This window comes from Homalodisca vitripennis, chromosome 1 (genome assembly GCF_021130785.1).
Source record: "Homalodisca vitripennis isolate AUS2020 chromosome 1, UT_GWSS_2.1, whole genome shotgun sequence".
Classification (NCBI taxonomy): Eukaryota; Metazoa; Arthropoda; class Insecta; order Hemiptera; family Cicadellidae; genus Homalodisca; species Homalodisca vitripennis.
Window position 1 is genome coordinate 79,791,274 of NC_060207.1, and position 21,175 is coordinate 79,812,448.

General features: G+C 33.0%; 1 protein-coding gene across 4 annotated transcripts in view; it reads left to right on the forward strand.

Moving 5' to 3' along the window:
* Positions 1 to 21,175, forward strand: part of LOC124365389 (dystrobrevin beta-like) — a 65,309-nt gene that overhangs the window by 20,525 nt on the left and 23,609 nt on the right. For all 4 annotated transcript variants that reach the window (XM_046821368.1, XM_046821374.1, XM_046821376.1 and 1 more), the window contains exons 10-16: positions 1,783 to 1,885; positions 2,500 to 2,618; positions 5,160 to 5,325; positions 6,325 to 6,508; positions 9,042 to 9,191; positions 11,285 to 11,338; positions 17,936 to 18,054. In XM_046821368.1, coding sequence (XP_046677324.1) covers positions 1,783 to 1,885; positions 2,500 to 2,618; positions 5,160 to 5,325; positions 6,325 to 6,508; positions 9,042 to 9,191; positions 11,285 to 11,338; positions 17,936 to 18,054 — 895 coding nt within the window. The remainder of the gene's footprint in view (positions 1 to 1,782; positions 1,886 to 2,499; positions 2,619 to 5,159; positions 5,326 to 6,324; positions 6,509 to 9,041; positions 9,192 to 11,284; positions 11,339 to 17,935; positions 18,055 to 21,175) is intronic.

The following is a 21,175-nucleotide window of genomic DNA, read 5'->3' on the forward strand; positions in this document are numbered from 1 at the left end:
CTGTGCGATATGTTCGTTTTTTTTCATATCACAGACGAACGGTTCGCTCAATAACGACGTGGTTTATAAGGCTACATGTAGGAATAAATTCCCTATCAAGTAACGTAATTAGAACTATGTAATTCAGAAGTTTACGAGGAAGAGTAAGAAGAATAGTCAGCTGATTTCGATGCGTGTTTGTCTGTTACGGTCGTCTCGCGGCCGACGCTCTGTGACGTTATTGTTTTGCTTCGTTCTTTTGATTTGTAAGTGACTTATATTATTGTTTATTGAGTAATTATTTGTGCTATGAGTGAACTTAGTAATTCAAGTGCCATTAGGCGCTGTTTTGATGACGATTTGAGTGGAAATGATAGCGATGCAAGCAGCACCCCCACCAGAGAGTGACTCAGACTAATTTTTTTTAGTCTAATGTATATAAGCCATTTTTTTTTGTATTTTTAATACTTTATCTGTCATTTTTCTTAATTTTACTCATATCAGTAACTAAATATGTGTTTATTTTGAGGCAATAATCACTATCCACCTACTAACTGCCACTTGTTGATGTGGTAAATATTTTAGTAAAATTTTTGCGAAAAAACATTGTTTTGTTTTTTACCAATTAGTATTGTGATATGTTGTGCAAAAGGTTAAGAAGTGATATTTTTCTTATTCAGCATTATATTTGGAACATTTTTCATATTTTTAGAACTAGGACTACTACATTTTGTAAAAACTATACGTCAAGGATTTTGAAAAATAAAAATATAAAAAACTACACAACCGGTTAGCAGTACCAGATTTTTTTATGATAAAAGATAAGCATTTTTATTTTTACTTGATCTTATAGAACATATGTTTGTGTAAAAAACCATATGTAATACATGCAATTTGAACATATGTTTGTATATAAAAAGTTGTTTAAAAAATAAATGTCATATGCTCGAAAATGGCCTAGCACTTTGAAGTGGTTTAGTCATCACTTGGAGGGTTAATGTCATGTTAAATGTGCAGTTAATTATGTGCAATTATTCATTAACTCAGTTTAATAACATTTATAAATATTGTGGATGGATCAGCTCTGATTTTTAATTTCAGAATTCCTAAATTTCATTGTATAATCAAGACATTTTGATTTTGCAGCTCATTTTATGCAGTCATGGTTTTTATAATTTTTAAACAGATGATTTTAAAGAGTTTAAAAATAATACACTCTGCTGCCTCAATTATACAGGCTTAGAAATAATTTAAAGTATAAACATTATAACATTATAATTAGGCTAGAAATAATTTTAAGTATAAACATAATAATAATTGAATTAAGATTATTTTGGTTTTTTATGTGGACTGAACGATTGTAGCACAGTAGTCTACAATACCATGCTGAGACAGAAGAACCGGAAATTAGCTCTGATTCCTGGTTTTAGTTCTTCCTTTGAATTAGTGCAATTGAAAACTGGTTTTAGATACCAACATTAATGTTGAGTATTCATATCTATAAACAAAACATTTGAAGTTATTGGTTATTGTTGGAAATTTATAGATGGATACATAACAAATAGAGAAGAATTGGGTTCAAATTCATAATTTTAAATGTATTAAAAATTGTAACTAAAACAGAAATAAATTTATTGATACAGAAGAGTTAGAGTTGGAATCAGATTTTTCAGGATCATTGCATTCCCTACACAATTGCAACCAATTCCCAATTTTGTGGAGATTAAGTATATCTAAAAATTATATAGACTTAATGGATATGGAATTTTTATCCTACTTTAGCGATTGATATATTGTGTATAGTCCGGGCAAGTACACTGGCAGCCTGGACTGCTCTCGGATGGATGATGAACACAAACTGATAGCACGCTATGCTGCGAGACTGGCTGCTGAATCACGCAACTCTGTGAGTATGGACTTCAGTGAGTGATTCATCAATATTAATAAGCATAATCTAGGTACGCAGAATACAAAACACTAGTAGACCATTGTTTTGATGGTTAAACATTACACACTTAAATCTTGTTTGTGTTGTGTTAAATCTTGTATTTACAGTGGTATGCTATGCACAATTTTGTGCAATAGCAACTTCCAAACATTGGTATCAGTTTACTTCTGCTGCTGTTTGTGCCAATTCTGTGTATTTGGTTCTTGATGCTACAATTTATACTTTAGGAACTCAACCGAGAATTTGTATTAACAAGAAGTTTTTATCATATATCAGAAAAATTATTATAGTAATACAACACATTATGCTCAGGTAAACCTTTTTATCAATTTAATTTATAATTATGGCAAATGACTAGTTGTAACGATAAAAATGTAAAATTGTACAGCAATTATCAAAGTGAAATCAATGTTTAGGATAACAAATACGGAAACTTTGACTCGTCTTCTTGTTCTATACAGATTACAATATATTTGACATATTTACAATCAACAGTAGGTTTTGAATATAATGTCCGTTTGGTTATGTAATGGAGGAAGATGAACTGGTCTGACGAGTTACATGTGTTCCAGCAAGGACGGACAGCCTCGGAGGCATCTCTGAGTTTGGATACATCCCGGGCTCAGAGGGAGCTCATCACACAGCTTGAGGCCAAAAACCGGGAGATCATGCGGGAAATAGCTAGGCTCAGGTAACTGTATTTAATGTAAGCTTTTTACTAACAAAAAGAGAGCTTTTTATTTTAAATGTAATACTTCCATGGAATTAGGTTGCAGATTGAGATATAGAAAAGTGGGAAGTGTTTTAAATCGACCATACAATTTTTATTGGACTATGGCAATTATATACATTATATTGTTATTCGTCTAACAAAAAATAATGGTAGTTTTCAATCTAGTTGCATCTACTTTAACCAGTAATTGAGCTTCTAAGAATAACTTGTGAGGTCTATTAATACATAGTCATGATGGTATGTTCAACAGACTCTATTTCTTGGTTGTAGGTATAACATAAGAGATTTTTATTATAGATCATCATCGCCTTGTCAAATATTCCCTAAAGTGGCCAAGCATCCATTAAAGCAATAACAACTTGTTAAGTTGCATAGAGCATAATTCAGTTTCGTACTCAGACCCCTCACAAATTTTCGCTGAGTCTTTGACTTGATTGGTACTGTCACTTTTGACAGTGTTCAGTACCAACCCATTCATTCAGGGCACAGTTTGACAATTCAATAGACCTGTTCAGAAGCAACAAAATTAGTCCAAGCTCAGAGGAGCCAACTCATTGCAATATGCCATACAAGAATCGTACCATAAAGCCTGCCCTGAAACATAAAGAAATTCAAGGAAAAAAGCATGATGGTTGAACCAGGGGTTGGAAACCTTGAGGAAAACCCTTCTCAGAGCATATAATACATACGAACATGTTGGGAACTGTGATAGGGAACTGTGTTGCCCTAAGAGAGTATAATAAAAAGGTGAGAAGAGCTAAGAGAAACTCATGGAGAGAATTCTGTTAGAGTATTGATAAGGTACATGACTGCAAAACTTGAAAAAGTCAGCTCAAAGCCCTATAAATGTGTTAGGTACTATACTTAATGAAGGTGGGACTCACACCAAAGATCCTGAGGAGACCCTTCAGTGTTTACTGAACACACATTTCCTGGGATCTTTCTAGACCAGTGAAACAGTTGCTAGTGAATGCTGGTGAGAACCTAGAGAGAGCTTATCTAAAAAGGACTGAAACTGTGCAAAGACTGTCATCAACTACTAAGGAATTAAATGGGCCCAAAAGTCTTTTAAACCGTTTAAATCACCAGGTACCAATAGCAATTTTCCTGCTCTTCTGCAGGAAAGTGTGGATTTGGTGATAACCTCTGCTCCTAAGATTGTTTAGAACAAGCCTAGTGACAGGAGTCATATTCCCATCTTAGAGGACGCCTAGGGTTATTTTTATCCTAAAGCCAGGTAAATCCTCCTAAGTCTGCAAAGACTTACAGACCCATAAGTTTAACATCCTTCTTCCTCAAGATCATGGAGAAGGTTCTGGATAGGCATTTAAGAGAGGCACAGTTCACATCAATTATCCCTTAAATTGAAACCAACGTGCTTTTCAGAATTGTTGATTTTGTGAAACAGCCTTACACAAGATTAACAAGCTATTGTAACAAAGGAAATAGCTTTAGCAGTACTCCTGGATGTAGAAGGAGCTTTTGATAACACAGGTACTCACTCAATAGTGTCTAAGCTTAAATCCATGGGTACTGAGGAAACTGTTGTTTGATAGATAAAGAACATGCTTAGTAGCATAAGAGCACAGGCTTGTGGATTCATAATAGAGGTCAAAATGCAGCGAGGATGTCCACAAGGTGGTGTACTGTCACTAAGCCTGTGGAACATAGTTGTGGTTGACTTACTCTTCTTTATCTGGACTCTGAATGAACAGGGCATGTATGTATGCTCAGAGCTATGCAGGCTATGCAGACAATGTTGTCATCTCATTAGGGGTAAGCATATGGTCACGTGCTTGGAAATGATGCAGAGAGGTCCAAATGATGATACGTCTGTCCATTGTAGAGCAATGGTGTGACGAAGAAGGACTAGCAGTGAATCATTTGAAGACCATCATAATACTGTTTACAAATAGGAGAAAGTTGGAAATTTCACAGCCAGTCCTATGTGGGGGCCATATAAAGGTAAGCAGGGAGTTCAAGTATCTAGGACTCAAACTGGATGATAAACTCACCTGAAACAATCATCTTGAATACATAATCAGCAGATAGACTACATTAATGATGGTGAGAAGTGCGGTAAAATGCAGGGGACTTAGACCCAACATGTCATATTGGTTGTACACCAGAGTCATAAGACTCATGATAGTGTATGACTCATTAGTATGGTAGCCAAAGGTTCAACAGGTGATTGCTGCAAAAACTGTACAACAGTTGGCGTGCTTGGGGACAATGGGCGCCATGAAAGGCGCATCAATCGCTGATATGGAAGTAGTATTAATTTTTCAAATCTCAACTCACAAAGCTCATATTATTACTACCAAAACACAGACTATTAATAATTATAAAGTAATGGGTAGTATCGCAAAATGACAGTATCCAAAAACGTGCCGAAGGGTATCATCAGTACAGAGAAATTAAGTGAAACACTTACTATGGAGGAGATTAAAAGTGGTTATGCTTTAAGAGAAGATGATAGATGTTGGACTGTTTTTAAAGGAGACAGCAGGAGCTGGAAGTGGGTTTGGAGGATAACCCAGCTCTGATGTCGGAGCTGAGAGCTCTGCGACAGAGGAAGGATGAGCTGGAGACTCATCTGACTTCGCTGCAAGACTCCAGGCGACATCTCATGGTGCAGTTGGAGGGTCTCATGAAACTGCTCAAGGTAAGAAGCTGGTGGTTTCTATATTTGATTTCATTTTCAAACAAGGTTTAAAAAATGTGGATTTCAACTATTTGATGACATTACTTATCATTTAATTTTAAAAGCAATAGTCATTTTTGTCCTGAAGTGTCAGGCACTGTATAGACAAAATAGCCCTGAACTGTATTAGTTGTAAAAATAATACAAGTAAAGACTTTAAAATTTTGATTTTATCTAGGCATATTTTTAATTTAAAATAAATGGCAAACTTTTACATTTGATTATTTAAGTGCCTAGTAAGGTATATATTTTTTTTAGATATTTAACCAAAACTTATGATATCACTGGATGGTACAACAATGCATAAAGATATTTATACAATTTTTGTTGTGTAGAAAAGAAATAGTTAAAACATATAATTCAATTATTTCAAATTATTAGTAAATTTAAAAAAAGGCAGATTTGTTTAGAACTGATAAAGTTTTTACCAAACATTAAAACATAGTGATGGACATGCCATATTAACAAAATATGGTGGTACATTTTAAAAATTAATTGAAACATAACATCAAGTAGAGAGGACAATGAGAAACACTGCACATCTATACACATATGTACATCTGCACCACACGATTCACACACCCCAGCAAGTTAATGTACACTATGTAGTAAGACCGTTACAGCACAACGTGATGCCTGGTACAGCATGTGATATTATTAAGGTTTTACTGGCAGTCATCTTGACTTTAGCCCCATAAGAATGATGTTAATCCTCAAACACTTTTACACCTTTTCTCGCCTTAAAGTTAAGGGAGATGTCTCATTTTAAAGTTAAGATTAATCCATGTCCAAATGCCTTTTTGATTTATTTATATTTTTATTTGTAATAAACCAAGAATGTATTTTAACTTTATTGTTTGAATACTCAAAACTTTACAACTAACAACTTTACACAAACACCCTATTTTATTTTACTTTGCAATTTACAATAACTATTTTAAACCTCCACAATATGTGTAGAACCACCAGGCATCACCACGGTCCACACCTAACTCATCGCCAAGATCGACCAAGTCACCCCCACCCTCCAGTCGGTCAGCACCCCCCACCCCCAGCACCATGGGAGCACCTGGGGTCGGTCCTGAGCCCATCTCCCTCTCCAATGATGTTCGGTCAGCTTTTGGTGGTTCTGCTTCTTTATTAGGTACAAATCTCCTGTTTTGGTAATATTTTATAGTGAAATTATCTGAAGTGAAATTTAATTTTCTTTTTAAAGGAGTAACTATTGTAGCAGAGTGTGCGACCAAAGGTAGGAAAAATTATACACTCATAATATTGTCACTCATAAACATATTTGGTCTGGGGAGAAGGTAGCAGTGGCGAGACATTAGCCTATGTTTGCATTCAGTTCTGCCCGATGGCCAAGATCATTTGTTCAGCTACAAGCTGTCTACTATATTTAATGTTGTTCATGGATGGGATAATGAAGATATTCAAGTACTTGGGATTGGAATTTTGATGAAGATTTTATGTCAGAGCATATTGGTACTGTTTCATATCATTTGACCACAAATAACTGATTTCATGGGGTATTGTAAACTTATATATGTCACCCTTAAGTGGCAATAGGAAGGGATTGAAATTGGCTCTAGAAACTAAATTAAAGAAACTCCATCAAAAAGAAGCCAAAAGTGAAGTGGATGTGGATCTGATTTAAATTTCAATACAAGCTAATTTGAATCTTAATTTAATTATTATGGACACTGAAATCTTGGTAAATTTCAGTTATAGTATGGTAATGTTTAGTACAGTAGAGTTAGTGGTGTGTCAAAGCTAAAACACGAATCTACTGAATCTTTGAAAATTTATCGGATCAGTGAGATTAGACAATTGAATGTGCAGAGGTCAGCCATATCATTGGCTATAAGATAATCGTCAGTACTTAATTACCGATTATTAAAACGTGATTTTGCTGTACATTGTCTTCTGAAATTGCGTAGTAATCTGCTTTTGCAGTTAGAATCTAGTTATTTATTTTAAGCATCGCTGAGTCTGCTGTGTCTGACCACTGATCGGTAATATGTAAATTACCAAGTGCTAACATTTGTTTTTGCTGGTCATTTTGTTTATGAAAATTCGTAGATTGATGAATAAATTATCGTGCTTTTGTAAATAATAATTCCTTTGCAAATTAGATTCTCTATATTTTAATTTGTACAACATTATGTGTTTGCTGTGCCTATGCTCCGATATGAGCTGCTCAACGAGAAGCTAACAAATGATCACTTATTTATTTTGTTTTATTTCTCAATTTTTGTACTTAAATTAATATAACTAATTACAATTCTTGTAGTTTTCTCTATAAAGTACATTATTTATTTTTTTATCATAATTAGAGTGGTTTGAAATGTTTCAAACATTTTAAATATAAAGTATGTTTGATAACAGATACAAATTTAAGCCAATATTTTTTAAAGATAAAGACATATTCGCGAAGTCCTTATTATAATCTATCAAATTAAAGTAAAAGGTAGGGGATATGACTTTGTTCTTAAAACAGTGCTTATTTTATATGAACCTCAGTAAATCTCTTTAAAATAGTATGTTTGTATTCTTGTATGTTTACATTATCCAACACTCTGCAGTGATTTCAGAATGGCAAAAATTGGATTGTTAAGGATTTTGTTAAAATCGTACAAGGCTTAAAAAGCTGTTAGTATTTTAAATTAGAGAATTAGGAATCAATTTTTTATGATTGGAATCAGATTTGAGTTTCGAAACTTCTGGATTTGCTCATCATTAGTTGGAGTCTCACTTTTTATAGGGGAAATTAAAAAACTATACTGCACAATTTTATGGATTTTCACAATTTTTCTTAACATTCTGTTAAATATTGTATTTTAAAATATTTCATACTCAAACCCCCTTTCTTTTGTCTCTAAAATAATAATATATAGTAAATAATTTTTAAACAAATAATTAATGCTTAAATAATATAACTAATTAATAATATAGTGTCAATAAATAATTGATAATGAATTCATGCTATTTAAAGAATGTTATTGTTTTTTAAACCCAGTTAAGTGTAAGTAGAAAAACAAATTATTCAAATATTGGGGTTTCCTGAAATCAAAATCAACAATTTTATCAATTGTTTGACTGTTTACAAATCTAACCGCAGTGTTCGACTTGATATTTGATTTTTTACAAATCTAACCGCAGTGTTCAGCTTGATGTTTGACTGTTTACTGATCTAACCGCAGTGTTCGGTTTGATGTTTGACTGTTTACAAGTCTGACTGCAGTGTTTTGTTTGATGTTTGACTATTTAAAGTCTGACTGCAGTGCACGGCTTGATGTTTGACTATTTACAAGTCTGACTGCAGTGCACGGCTTGATGTTTGACTATTTACAAGTCTGACTGCAGTGCACGGCTTGATATTTGACTGTTTACAAGTCTGACTGCAGTGTTTGGTTTTATGTTTGTAATTAGTAAGAAATAGAAATATCTAGGTGTGATGAACCGTATTAGTTGTGGATGGTTTTATTTGATATTACAGGCTTTACCATGAACATTAATCCTTTAAAACATCTAAAGTATTTTCAGTGAAATTGCTTTTAATTAAGTCTATCTATTTAAATTGACAGTATTAATTCTTTTAATGTTAAAAGACCAGGCAACTTTCCAACATGGTGTACTATGGTCTGGGTGTAAGTTACTTAGCTTTCTGTCTCTAGGAGCGTCCAACAGTTCCCTGGCCAGCACCAGTAACGGATCGACAAACAACAATCCTGGAGCAGGTAGCAGGAGCTTGAGGAGTGATCTGCTGGTGGCTGCTGATTCGGTTACCAATGCCATGTCTACTTTAGTCAGAGAACTCAATTCAGGTAATGCTGGTATAGTGATCAATTATATTTTCAATGCCTTCTGTATTTATTTTTTTCAAAATAATGATTTGGGATGATTCCACAATATTTATCTTTATTCTAGACTCTAGATTATCTCTTTGACTTATTAGTCCATGGGGAGTCAGTAACATTCCTCTAGTAGTACAACAGTATTTTTCTTTATGGATGTGCTCAGTGTTCTGGTATATATATATATATATATATATATATATATATATATATATATATATATATATATATATATATTCACTACGGATGTATAAACGCAGAATTGCTCTATTACAACAATTATTAGACTTTATATATATATAAGTCCTTTATATAAAAGGATATATATATATATATATATATATATATATATAGGTTTGTCATTTATTATGATGATTAGAAAGGGTATACAGGAGTAGTTTGATTAAATAAAAATGTGATTGGCGAAATTCACAATTTATTTATTTCCCAAAAACTTTTCTTTGTTGCAGAGGAATGGACTATAATGGATATATAAAAAAGTTCATTTTTCATTGAACACTACCATTGTGAATTTCCCTTAAGATTGTAATTGATGTTCTGATTGATGATTTTCAGTAGAGACATTGTTAGTTGATCCAAGTTTTAGAATTTATCGCTACATGCATCTGCTCAGTGAATGTACGAATCACTTTTCTCATTGAGTATGCTCGTGTCACATTAATTGTATATACAGTTTACATGTTTAATCTGAGTGTTCATCATACATCATAGGACACTCTGTTGAATGCACATCTGTGGTGTTTTGCAGGCTAAAATGTATACAAAATGTTAATCATATTAAAATCAAACAAAAAAAGTTTGTTTAAAAAAACAAAAAAGTTTGGCAAAAAGTACCTATCTATGTTTCTTAAATATTACACGTATAAAAAATTCAAAATAGCCAAATTGTAGCAAATTTAGTCTTGAACACAGAAATTTATAATGTTATAGTCTTAACATTAATAAAATCATAATTTTTTCCTGCTCTTGATGTGCTTGAAACTTCTTTCACATAAATTTAAAAAAATATGACATCAATTTCAAAAAGAATGTCCCTTATGTCACTAGGTCTATACAGGTACAGAAGAAGAAAAACCCACAAGCTTTTGAATGGTATAGTTTATAATGCGATTTGACTGGTAATATCACCATTAAAGTGAATTTAAGCAGCGAATGTTAATCAACGCGATTTCCGTCTATTGCACTTAGTGAACGTCTGAGTAGACGCAAATTGCATTGATGGATGCTCAGAGGGTTTACTGAGCATGTAACATGCAATGTGCAGTACAAATTGAATAGTTTTCAATTAACCCAGACTGTACAGTAAGTTAGACATTTAATAAACCGTATGCTCAAGGTCTAGTTTGATCTAATGTCATAAGTTTTATAATATGGCTGAACCAGAAATTTTGTGATGAAGTTATGATGAGAAGAGTTTTACTGTTTTAAAGTATCAGACAAATATATGGAAAAGCACAATAGCATAGATTTTATTTACACTGGCCTCCAGATAGTTTTCAAATATTTCAGATAAAATCCCTAAATCATTGCTAAATCCATGTATAACTGTTAGTACTTGTTATACAATGATAATTGTATTACCAAACCAGTACTAAAACAACTCTAGTAAATGTTATCACACCAATGTAAATAAGCAAAATGGTGAAATGTTGTTTCATTTCCAATAAAAAATGTACAGTGATTTTCATCACATGATACTTACTGTAGAAAAAGAAAGAAACTGATATCAGCAACTGTTTATGAATCTATTGGTATATACATTTTGTTGATGTGTTTACTGCAATAACCATCAAACTGAGTGTCACCTTTTTTTAAAATTAGGTGATGCCACTACTGAAACAGTAAAATTGCTTATTACAGGTTATTGCCTTAAATATTGTTAATATAACTCTTACTATTGTAGCTCTTCTTTGTAATTAAACTTTAGTCAGCTATGCATAATTTTTATTTCAGGTAATAGACACAGATAAATATTGTATCTAATTAATTTTTATCTCATTAATACTCTGAAGTGTTGATCTTATTTTTTACACATTTTACAGAAGGATCAGACCAAGAGGATGGCCAGGAGCAAGGGAACATAAGGAAACCATTAGGTAAACAATGATTTTTATACTCTTAACCCTTTGTATGCGATGAGCAGTATATATTGCCAATCATAATTTCCCTGTAACGTGCTAAGTGGGTAAACTCAAACTATCTCATAATGACGCATTATATTCATTTTAGTTCCCTGAAATTCCATCAGAAAGCGCAAGAGTGCTTGTTTGATCTTCCATTGTGATGTCGATGGAGTTGGAGCATCAGAATAGTTGTCACCCTCACAACATTAGTTTTTGTTGTCTTTGACGGGCTGTGTGTGCCTGCTATCCCTTCACTCGAAGTGGGTACACTTGCTTGTGAAAGACAACAGCTGAGCATGCATTGTTTATTTACTGACCTTTTTTTGAACATAAAATGTGTTTTATGTATCACTTGGCCAATATATATTTAACCCTTTTAGTGCTAAGGGGTCTGGCGCATTGCCATACCCAAGAGTGCTAGGCATTTTAGTGCATAAATGCAGAGTTTTAGTAAATTCCTTACTATTTCCTTATTTGAGGTCATATCTTGTTACTTTTTTTGTATTGAAGATAAATAACCAATAAAAAGAAATAAATAAAAAAAATACATTTGTACATATTTGGATTGTTAAAAAAAAATGTGTACTTTTTTATAATTTTTTTCACTTTGGCATACATTTTAGTATGTAAACAATTTTATATTATTTTTCTTATGCTACTATCGAAAAGAGCAACTAAAACTAAACAAATTCCATATATTTTATTTTATTTTTACACAACAAATAAGAAGTGTGGATGAAAAATAAAATGTGTCTTTGTCTTTGTCAGAATCATCAATTTCATTTGAAGACGATTTGTGAATATCTTCATCAGATGTTGGGATTTCATCACTTTCCACATCATTCTGCTCATAAAAACCAAATGGTTCATTTATAAATGAAGAATCACTGATAATTCTGCTGCTTTCTTTGTTCAGAACATCTTCAACAACATTCCGTAATAACTCATCATCACCTGCAATGTTTTTATTAGACATAGTTTGTAAGTTAGTAAAATATAATACACATGGAAAACACAAATAAAAAATGAAGTAATGCGATGATTTGGAATACTAATGAAGTAGTATTTCACAATTATAACACAATTTAATGGATAAAATAAGATAAAACAGAGTAAACAAAGCACAGCGTCAGTTCGCTCGCAACGTAAACATCCGAACTGACCTTCTTTTTATTTCACGTCAAAGACGTATAAACAGCTGGTCGTCGGCAATAAAATATACAAATATCGTTACTCTATGGCGTTTGGATGAACTGTCATTGTTTGCAACCAGTAAATTGCATAAACTGAACCAATATACAGGGTGAGGCAGACCACCCGTACAGTACGTATAGCGGCCAGACCTAACGAGGTAGATTATTTGTAACAACTTAAACCCCCCTATTTCCACCCCAGAGAATTTGGAGAAATTATTTTTAAATCTCTAAAACTCCCCAAAAGGGTAGTTTTTTGGGGGGTAGGGTTGATTTTTGGAAAATTTTCAAATGTAAAGGTATGTTGAGTTATACCTCATTTTAACCTGTTGAGTCCCGGGTTATGGCAGCACAGGGGCATCTGCTGGCCTGGGTTTTTTCTGGCACTTGGTTACTACTTTGCATTATAGTTATTTTTTGCATCTGCATAATCATATACTCATAAGTTTTATTTTTATGTTTATTTATTTCATATTATTGATATTTCTAAATTCAAATATACATATTTAAATTTATATATATATATATATATTTTGATTCCAAGTGTAAGTTTATTTTTTATAAATCAATAAGACTAGGATAAACAAACTAGGAAAAAATCTAGGTTTGTAGATTCCTTACTTATTCCAGAATCAGCATTTATTCCAGATTTTGAGCTGTCAAATGGAAATATGTGCGGAATAAAGTTGGTATCATTCACCCAGGGATAGGTAATTGGAGGTAGCTTTCTACGTTTGGGGTTAGGCCTACATTCAGTTCCTTCATTACCAGTAAAGTCATTTCTGGGATTATAATTTTGAACTACCTCGTTTATTACCAAGTCAACACTATCCAAAGTAGGCTTATTTGGACGATTATTAGAATAAACAGTATCACCTGATGGTCCTGGTACTGGTTCATCGAGATAACCTAAATCGTGGTTGAAGTCTGCATCACGAACTAGTTCACTAAAAATAAAATCACCACTTCTTACACGACTGAAAATATCCACATCACTTTCATCGTCACTATCAGATAGTTCACTAAACTCACTGCCCAATAATTCATTAATATCTTGATCAAACAACTCATGCTTACGCGAAGCCATAATTATTGTGTACAAACAACAGCAACCGGCTGAAACGCCTCGACGTTTAGAGTAAAAACAGGCTGCCAAGTATCGTAGCGCGAAACAAAATATACCTCACGAGAAAGCCAGTGTTCTCCCGAGTAACCCGGTATATTGAACGTCATTTAATTTAGCGAATTGAGTTGAAGAAAACGCAAAAATAAAACGCTCTGCGCGCGGCCGCAACAGTGCGGCAACGGGCCACGACTGCACACTTGCCTCAGTCGCAACTGTGCGGCTACGGGATCCAACAGGTTAAAGGTATTTTTTCACTGATTATTTTGATGCAAAAAGTTTGAACCTATCTTGCCGCTTATGTACAGGGTACACCAAAACGTTAAAAAATCAGGGGTTTGTGGGTAAATTTATTGCAACTACCTGCACAAATGTAGAGAGACGATATTTTTATTCAAAACTAATGATGAGACGGCTTATCGAAAAATATCATCAAATGCCACCCTACCCCAAAATTTACACATTTAAAAAATACACTACATTTTGAAATACTTAACAGCCCCAATCTAAAAAAACTCAAATAGCAACCTAGGTTGTGTTGTACATCATTAGAAAGGTCTTTAAAAAATAAACATTTTCTACATTTAAAGTGTGTCTCTAACTCCAATGGTTTCAAAACTGTAGTACAAAAATAGATTTTTTAATAATTTTACTCAATGTATTTATTATAAAAGTCAGTGCAATGTGCAAGTAAAAAAAGTTCCAACAGTAAACTGGTCTCTTATGTTTATGATTGAAAAAAATACTGTACCCAATTTTTAAAAGTCTTTTAAAATTTAAAAAGTTATTGGAACACTGTAAACTACAATGTCTTACGATAAGTGCTGAGTTCTCTCATGAAACAGGAAAATTACCCAGTTATTAAATTAGTACATTTTGAATTATAAAAAGTTTTACACTTAAATTATACAAAATGTATAGGAGAAAACCTGTTGTTATTTAATCATTGATGTGAGTGCCATGGAAGGAAGGAGTATCCTGTCATTATTAAAAAAGATAAACACTTCAAACTGGTTTTGAAAACAAATCTACCATGTTACAGCAGCATCATGGTAAATTATCAATATGACAATTATCAATTATCAAACTAAAACTAACAATAACCTAGTAACTGACCTCATGAAGAGTTAAAACCGGTGCTCAAACTGCAACCCATTGTTTTCCAGACAGAGTTCAATCCTTGAGGTGAAGCTATCTACAGCTCTCATTATCTCTTCTCTACTGATCGTGTTTATAGCCTCCCTTATCCGCCACATCATGTCCTCTCTAGTTGTTGGTCTTGATTTATGCACTAGGTCTTTTAGTCTACCCCACAAGTAAAAGTCCATACACGTTAAATCAGGAGATCTCGCTGGGTAGTTCACAGGGCCGCCTCTTCCAATCCATTTGTCATGGTATTGCTCGTTTAGAATTAATCGAGAATCTTCGGCGTAGTGTGCTGGTGCCCCATCGTGCATAAACCACATACGTTGTAAGACTTTCTCAGGGATTTCGATTAGAAAGTTGATATAAACTACTCGGTCTAGGCGATTGTCAAAGAAGAATGGCCCAAAAATTTTGTCACCGATACCGCACCAGGTATTTAGGGTCCAGTACCTTTGGTTGTCCACAAGATCCAGTGTGGGTTTTCAAACACCCAGTATCTCATATTGTGACGGTTCACTTCTCGATTACTCCTAAACGTAGCCTCGTCACACCACAGAATGTTACGGTGAAAGTTTTGATTTTGTTGTAGTTTTTCTCGAGCCCACAAACAAAAGTTCATTCTATGAAGGTCTCCATGGAGTTCTTGATGTAATGACATCCTATATGGGTGCATTTTATGATCGAGAACAATTCTTAAAACAGATCTTTGACTCATACCAGAATCAAGAGCTACTCTTCGTGTAGAATCATGCGGATTTAGTTCAAAGGCTGCCAAAACTTCGGGTGTCCTATCACTTCTCACGGGTCTAGAGAGTTCCTTTCCTTTGTTGTGGTCAGGTTGAACATGACCTGTTTCACGAACTCGACTAGCAAGTCTTTGAAAAACGTTCCTGGAGTGATGTTCGCGGTCTGGGTAACGTTGGGCATAAAGAAGAGCGGCAGCTGAGTAATTTTGGAAACACCCCCCTAATACCATAAGCATCTGGAATCCCTCCTCATTTGAGAACGGCATATTAGAACAAACAAAACTTACACTACGTACTTTAAAAAAATTTAAATTAATAGGCATAACCTACCTCATACCACGTGGTCACAAGAACAACTGAATAGGGAGACGATAATAACAGAGATTAAATAAGAGACCAAGAAATTGGTTCCAAAATTCTTCCAGGGGCAACTCGTGTATTTGGGATTATTAAAACATGAACACCACGGTTAGATTCCTTTGAAACATGTTACACTGATAGAAATCCTGATGTGTTTTTTATTACATTACTAGCGGGCCCGGCGCGCTTTGCTGCGCATTTCAATAATTTTTTACAAAAGTTGCCCGCGGCTTCGCACGCAATTTCCCGTTGAAAACAGTACACTATATTCACTTATTCTTTTTCTATCACATTCTAAACATTGCTGAGATAATTGATAGTCGTTCCATCGTGAGCCTCTTGGGCGTATTATGAAGGTATGTACCATATTCCTGCCTCTATCTAGCTGTTACCCACGGCTTCGCACGCAAATCTTAAGAACCGAAGTCCTTATATTACTTAGTAAATTTTTTTTTTTACTATAATAAATTTTAGATTAAATTAGTTATATCTCCGATGCCACGATTGAGCTTGCTTTGTTGTCTCGATCGAGAGAATATGTACACACGGAGTTTTGAGAACCATACTTCTGTCAAAAAAAAACAACTAAGGTTGATTTTATAACATTCTTTATATTTGTAGCCAACGTAAGATAGTAATTATGATATCTGCATTACTCTTCTGATCAAGCATGAGCATGGTTTATATTAAATAAATATTGCAGTTAAAGGTGAATTTTTACGTCAAATTTGAATTGTATTATCTGGATAGTAAAGTCTATGTTTAACAGTGATTGCAAAAACAGTTTAAACAAAATTTGTCGTTTCTCTTAAGCTTACTCTATGCTTTAAAACTATAAGTGTAATATATGTTTACAAAGAACAGCTGATTAAAAATTTGAAAAGACGTTAACATATGTTTGCTGCAATGCATTTCTTATGGGTATTTCTGTAACCAGTGGGGCGGAATCCTGAATCGGGAAAGGGATGGGCATAGCTTATAAACCTTCTCCGTGGAAAAATACATATACGTACAAATTTTCATCATGATCGGTCCAATAGTTCACGATTCCATAAAGGACAAACATACAAACATTCATTTTTATATATATAGATTTAAAAAACAAATTAAACTTAAAAGCCCAATTTTTTTCATTGGGTTTTGATATTAATTCAAACTAACTTAGTAAAATTATTAAAAAATCTATTTTTGTACTACAGTTTTGAAACCATTGGTGATAGAGACACACTTTAAATGTAGAAAATGTTTATTTTTTAAAGACCTTTCTAATGATGTACAACACAACCTAGGTTGCTATTTGGGTTTTTTTAGATCTGGGCTGTTAAGTATTTCAAAATTCTATGTATTTTTAAAGTGTGTAAACTTTGGGGTAGGGTGGCATTTGATGATATTTTTCGATAAGCCGTCTCATCATTAGTTTTGAATAAAAATATCATCTCTCTACATTTGTGCAGGTAGTTGCAATAAATTTACCAACAAACCCCTGATTTTTTAACGTTTTGGTGTACCCTGTACATAAGCGGCAAGATAGGTTCAAACTTTTTGCATCAAAATAATCAGTGAAGAAATACCTTTAAAATGAGGTATAACTCAACATACCTTTACATTTGAAAATTTTCCAAAAACCACCCCTACCCCCCAAAAACTACCCTTTTGGGGAGTTTTAGAGATTTAAAAACAATTTCTCCAAATTCTTTGGGGTGGAAATAGGGGGGTTTAAGTTGTTACGAATAATCTACCTCGTTAGGTCTGGCCACTATACGTACTGTACGGTTGGTCTGCCTCACCCTGTATATAAAAATACGCTGCGTCTACAACGTAAAAGAGTTAATAAAAAAGAACTTTTGAAAAAAAAAATGGAAAGAATATTTAATTAAGTACAATAGTAGGTTTTAAAAATGTATTATTTAGCATACTAAGGGTTAGACATATTTTATTTTGCAATCTCTCTATGAAGGAAGTTTCAGTAAATTGATAATGACAGTGGAACTGGTGTTGACAGAGTTTGAGGGTGAGAATGATGAAGAAGATGAGGATGATGACAGATGGGGAGATGAGCTCTGTAACCGTTATGACCAAGAGTCTCAGTTCCTGTCTACCCGAGCTGAGTACGAGAATATTGTGAGTACAAATTAATCCAGTAAATGGGTTGGATATTCTATGACGTGCTATTTTTCTATTGTTTTCTCATTAACCTTTGAGATAGCAATCACTATGTAACATGTTACATTTTGAGTATTAGATTGAATTAATCTGTTTCTGATGAAGATATGAATAGGTAGTTTAAATCACTCTGTCACTAAAGAAATTTGCATGCCTACTAGTTAAACGGCACAGAAAAGCGATCATATGGAGAGATGGATTCTTTTTGAATACATTGTACAGTTAAATAAGATAAAATTAAGAGGTTTATAATCTGTATGACAACCCTAGAAGTGGTATATAAATTGTCTAAAGTATCAGACTGTTTTTGTTCCTGCTGATGTCTTTTTGAGTTTTTATTTAAAGCTTAACTCGTACTCTAAATGTAACATGTTATACATAATCTTTTTTGAATAAGAACCAAAACCGTAATGATTTAGTAGTTTTCCAATTGTATTTACAAGTTTATGATATTAAAAAACTAAGCAATTAAAAAGAATGTGTAAAAAGACTGGCTTACATAGTTGTAGGTGTGCATAGAAAGCAGTAAAAAATATACTTTGTGTTATGTTAAAAATATTTATGTAAATATACTTACTATATATATATATATATATATATATATATATATATACTTAGCAGACCCGACAGACCGTTGTCCTAGTACACACGTCCTTTTAATTTCGCAAATGTTAAACTATTGATTCATCTGTAACAATCCCTAGCTAGGCTGTTTTAAATAAAAAAGACTATTAAAAGTTATTACAATATCGTAACTTCATGCACATGTACATTTAATCAGAGGACACGTCGACGACCAACCGATAGTGTGTGAGTAAAAACAGGAGTGATGTTGAAATGTAAGAGATGTTTTAAATGAAACCTTACTTAATCTGAAGGTAAAAAAGTTGAAACAAACATTTTGATAACAGTATTATTTTTTCAATTTACAACTTAATTTTATCGTAATAACCATGAATTACAATATTTTTTGTTCATCCTTCCAGGAGTATACACAAACCAATTAGATGAGTTTTTTCCGATAGGGCTGAATTGTAATAAGTGACCTCCATCAACAATCGAATTACTATTGGATATTTTCTGCAATAGCCTAGATACTACTATCCGAAATAGATTATAGTTATGTAAATCCTGAAGTATAATAAAGCGCCACCAATCACAATCAATTATTGATATTTCAGAATAGTCCTATCTAAACTACCGAATTTCATTAATAGTATTTAAAATTACAGTATAATATCGACCTGGCCACAGATTTAATTGATCTAAAATACTAAATTAGTATTCCGTATAGGGCTGAAGTATAAGAAGTGGCCACCAATCACAATCAAATTATAAATATTTCTGATACCTAACTAAACTACTAAAATGTCTGAACTGAAATTATAATATAGATCTTTAAAGGCCTGAATTATAAGAAGCGCCCATCCATCCGCAATCAAATTCTTGATATTTCTAATTAGCCTATCAAACTAACCGAATTTCATTATGCTTTATATTTATTATTTCTTTGTGCATGTGTATGGAGCTGAAACTCCTCCTAAATGGGTGGACAATCTTGGAATGTTTTACCTTGGTATCCAGCAGAATGCGCTACAAACGATCACATTTTCAAATGTTTTCTTTTAATTCCAGGTTTTCCTGACAGTTTGTGCTGCTATCAATATGTGTGTTGTTTTGTAACACAACGTGTTACATAATGAGTGAAGGCTAATTGTATATTACATTAATAGAATTGAAGATTTTGAAGTATATAAAAAACTATAGTTATTTATTGAAGTCTATTGAACTAATTTTGAAAATTTATTGAACGAATTGAGTATAATTGGATCCGCATAAGCCTAAGTAGCATACAAATCAAAAGTTGTGTTCGATTGTGAAAAATATGTTAACAGTTTGGTCACATAATTCAAATAAGTTGCATATAATCAACAGGTCATACCCTATGATTGAATAACACTATTCGTCCTCATTCCACGAAGACGTGCATTTTCTGTAAAAATAAAATTCTGTTATAATAGACACAAATGAATATGATAACCGTATTGATTAGTAATGTTTAATTAAGTAACTTCTATATAAAAATGGTATAACAACTATACTACGGTATCCTAATATACTAAATCAGGTCCTTCCTTCCTATAGGTCTGAAGTAAACAATAAGTGGCCACCCATCACAATCGAATTAAATTGATATGTCTGAATAGCCTATCTAAACTACTAAAATGACAATCCGAATTAGATTATAGTTACTTAAAGTCTGAGTATAATAACGCCACAATCTCAAGTCGAATTATTGATATTTTCTGAATACTCGATCTAAACTACTAAAATTCGATTATAGTTTTACAAGGGTGAAGTATAATAACGGCCACCATCACAATCAACTTATGATATTTCTGATTATCTAGCTCAACTACTGAATTTACATTATAGTTTTTTTTCTAAAATTACAGTATAGTATAAAATACTGGCCAACAGAATTTAATTTATCTAAATACACTAAGATAAGTTATTCCTATAGGGCTAAGTACAATAATGGCCACCATCACAATCAAATTATTGATATATCTGTATAAGCCTATCAAAACTGCTAACAATGATGATCCTATTTAGATTATATTTACTTAAAGGCTGAAGTACAATAAGTGGCCACCATCACAATCAAATTATTGATATATCTGAATAGCCTACAAACTACTAAAATGACGATCCAAATATAGTTATCTTAAAGGCTGAAGTATAATAAGCAAGCCCACCATCTCAATCGAATTATTGATATTTCTGATTAGCCTATCTAAACTAGGACTGAATTTCATTATAGTTTTTTTTTAAATTACAGATAGTATCAGAACTGGCCAACGAATTATTAATTTTAAAACCACTGCCTACACAATTAACAATAGTTATTCACACATGTGATTTGTATGCTAACTTAAATTTGAAACTTATCTGACCAATTTTGACTGCAATTAAAAATGTAAATTACAACAAATTATTTTAATTCCATTAGTTTAAAATGATTATCTAAAATGTTAACAAATAGTTTATTCACACATAGAAACACAACCTTTTTGAT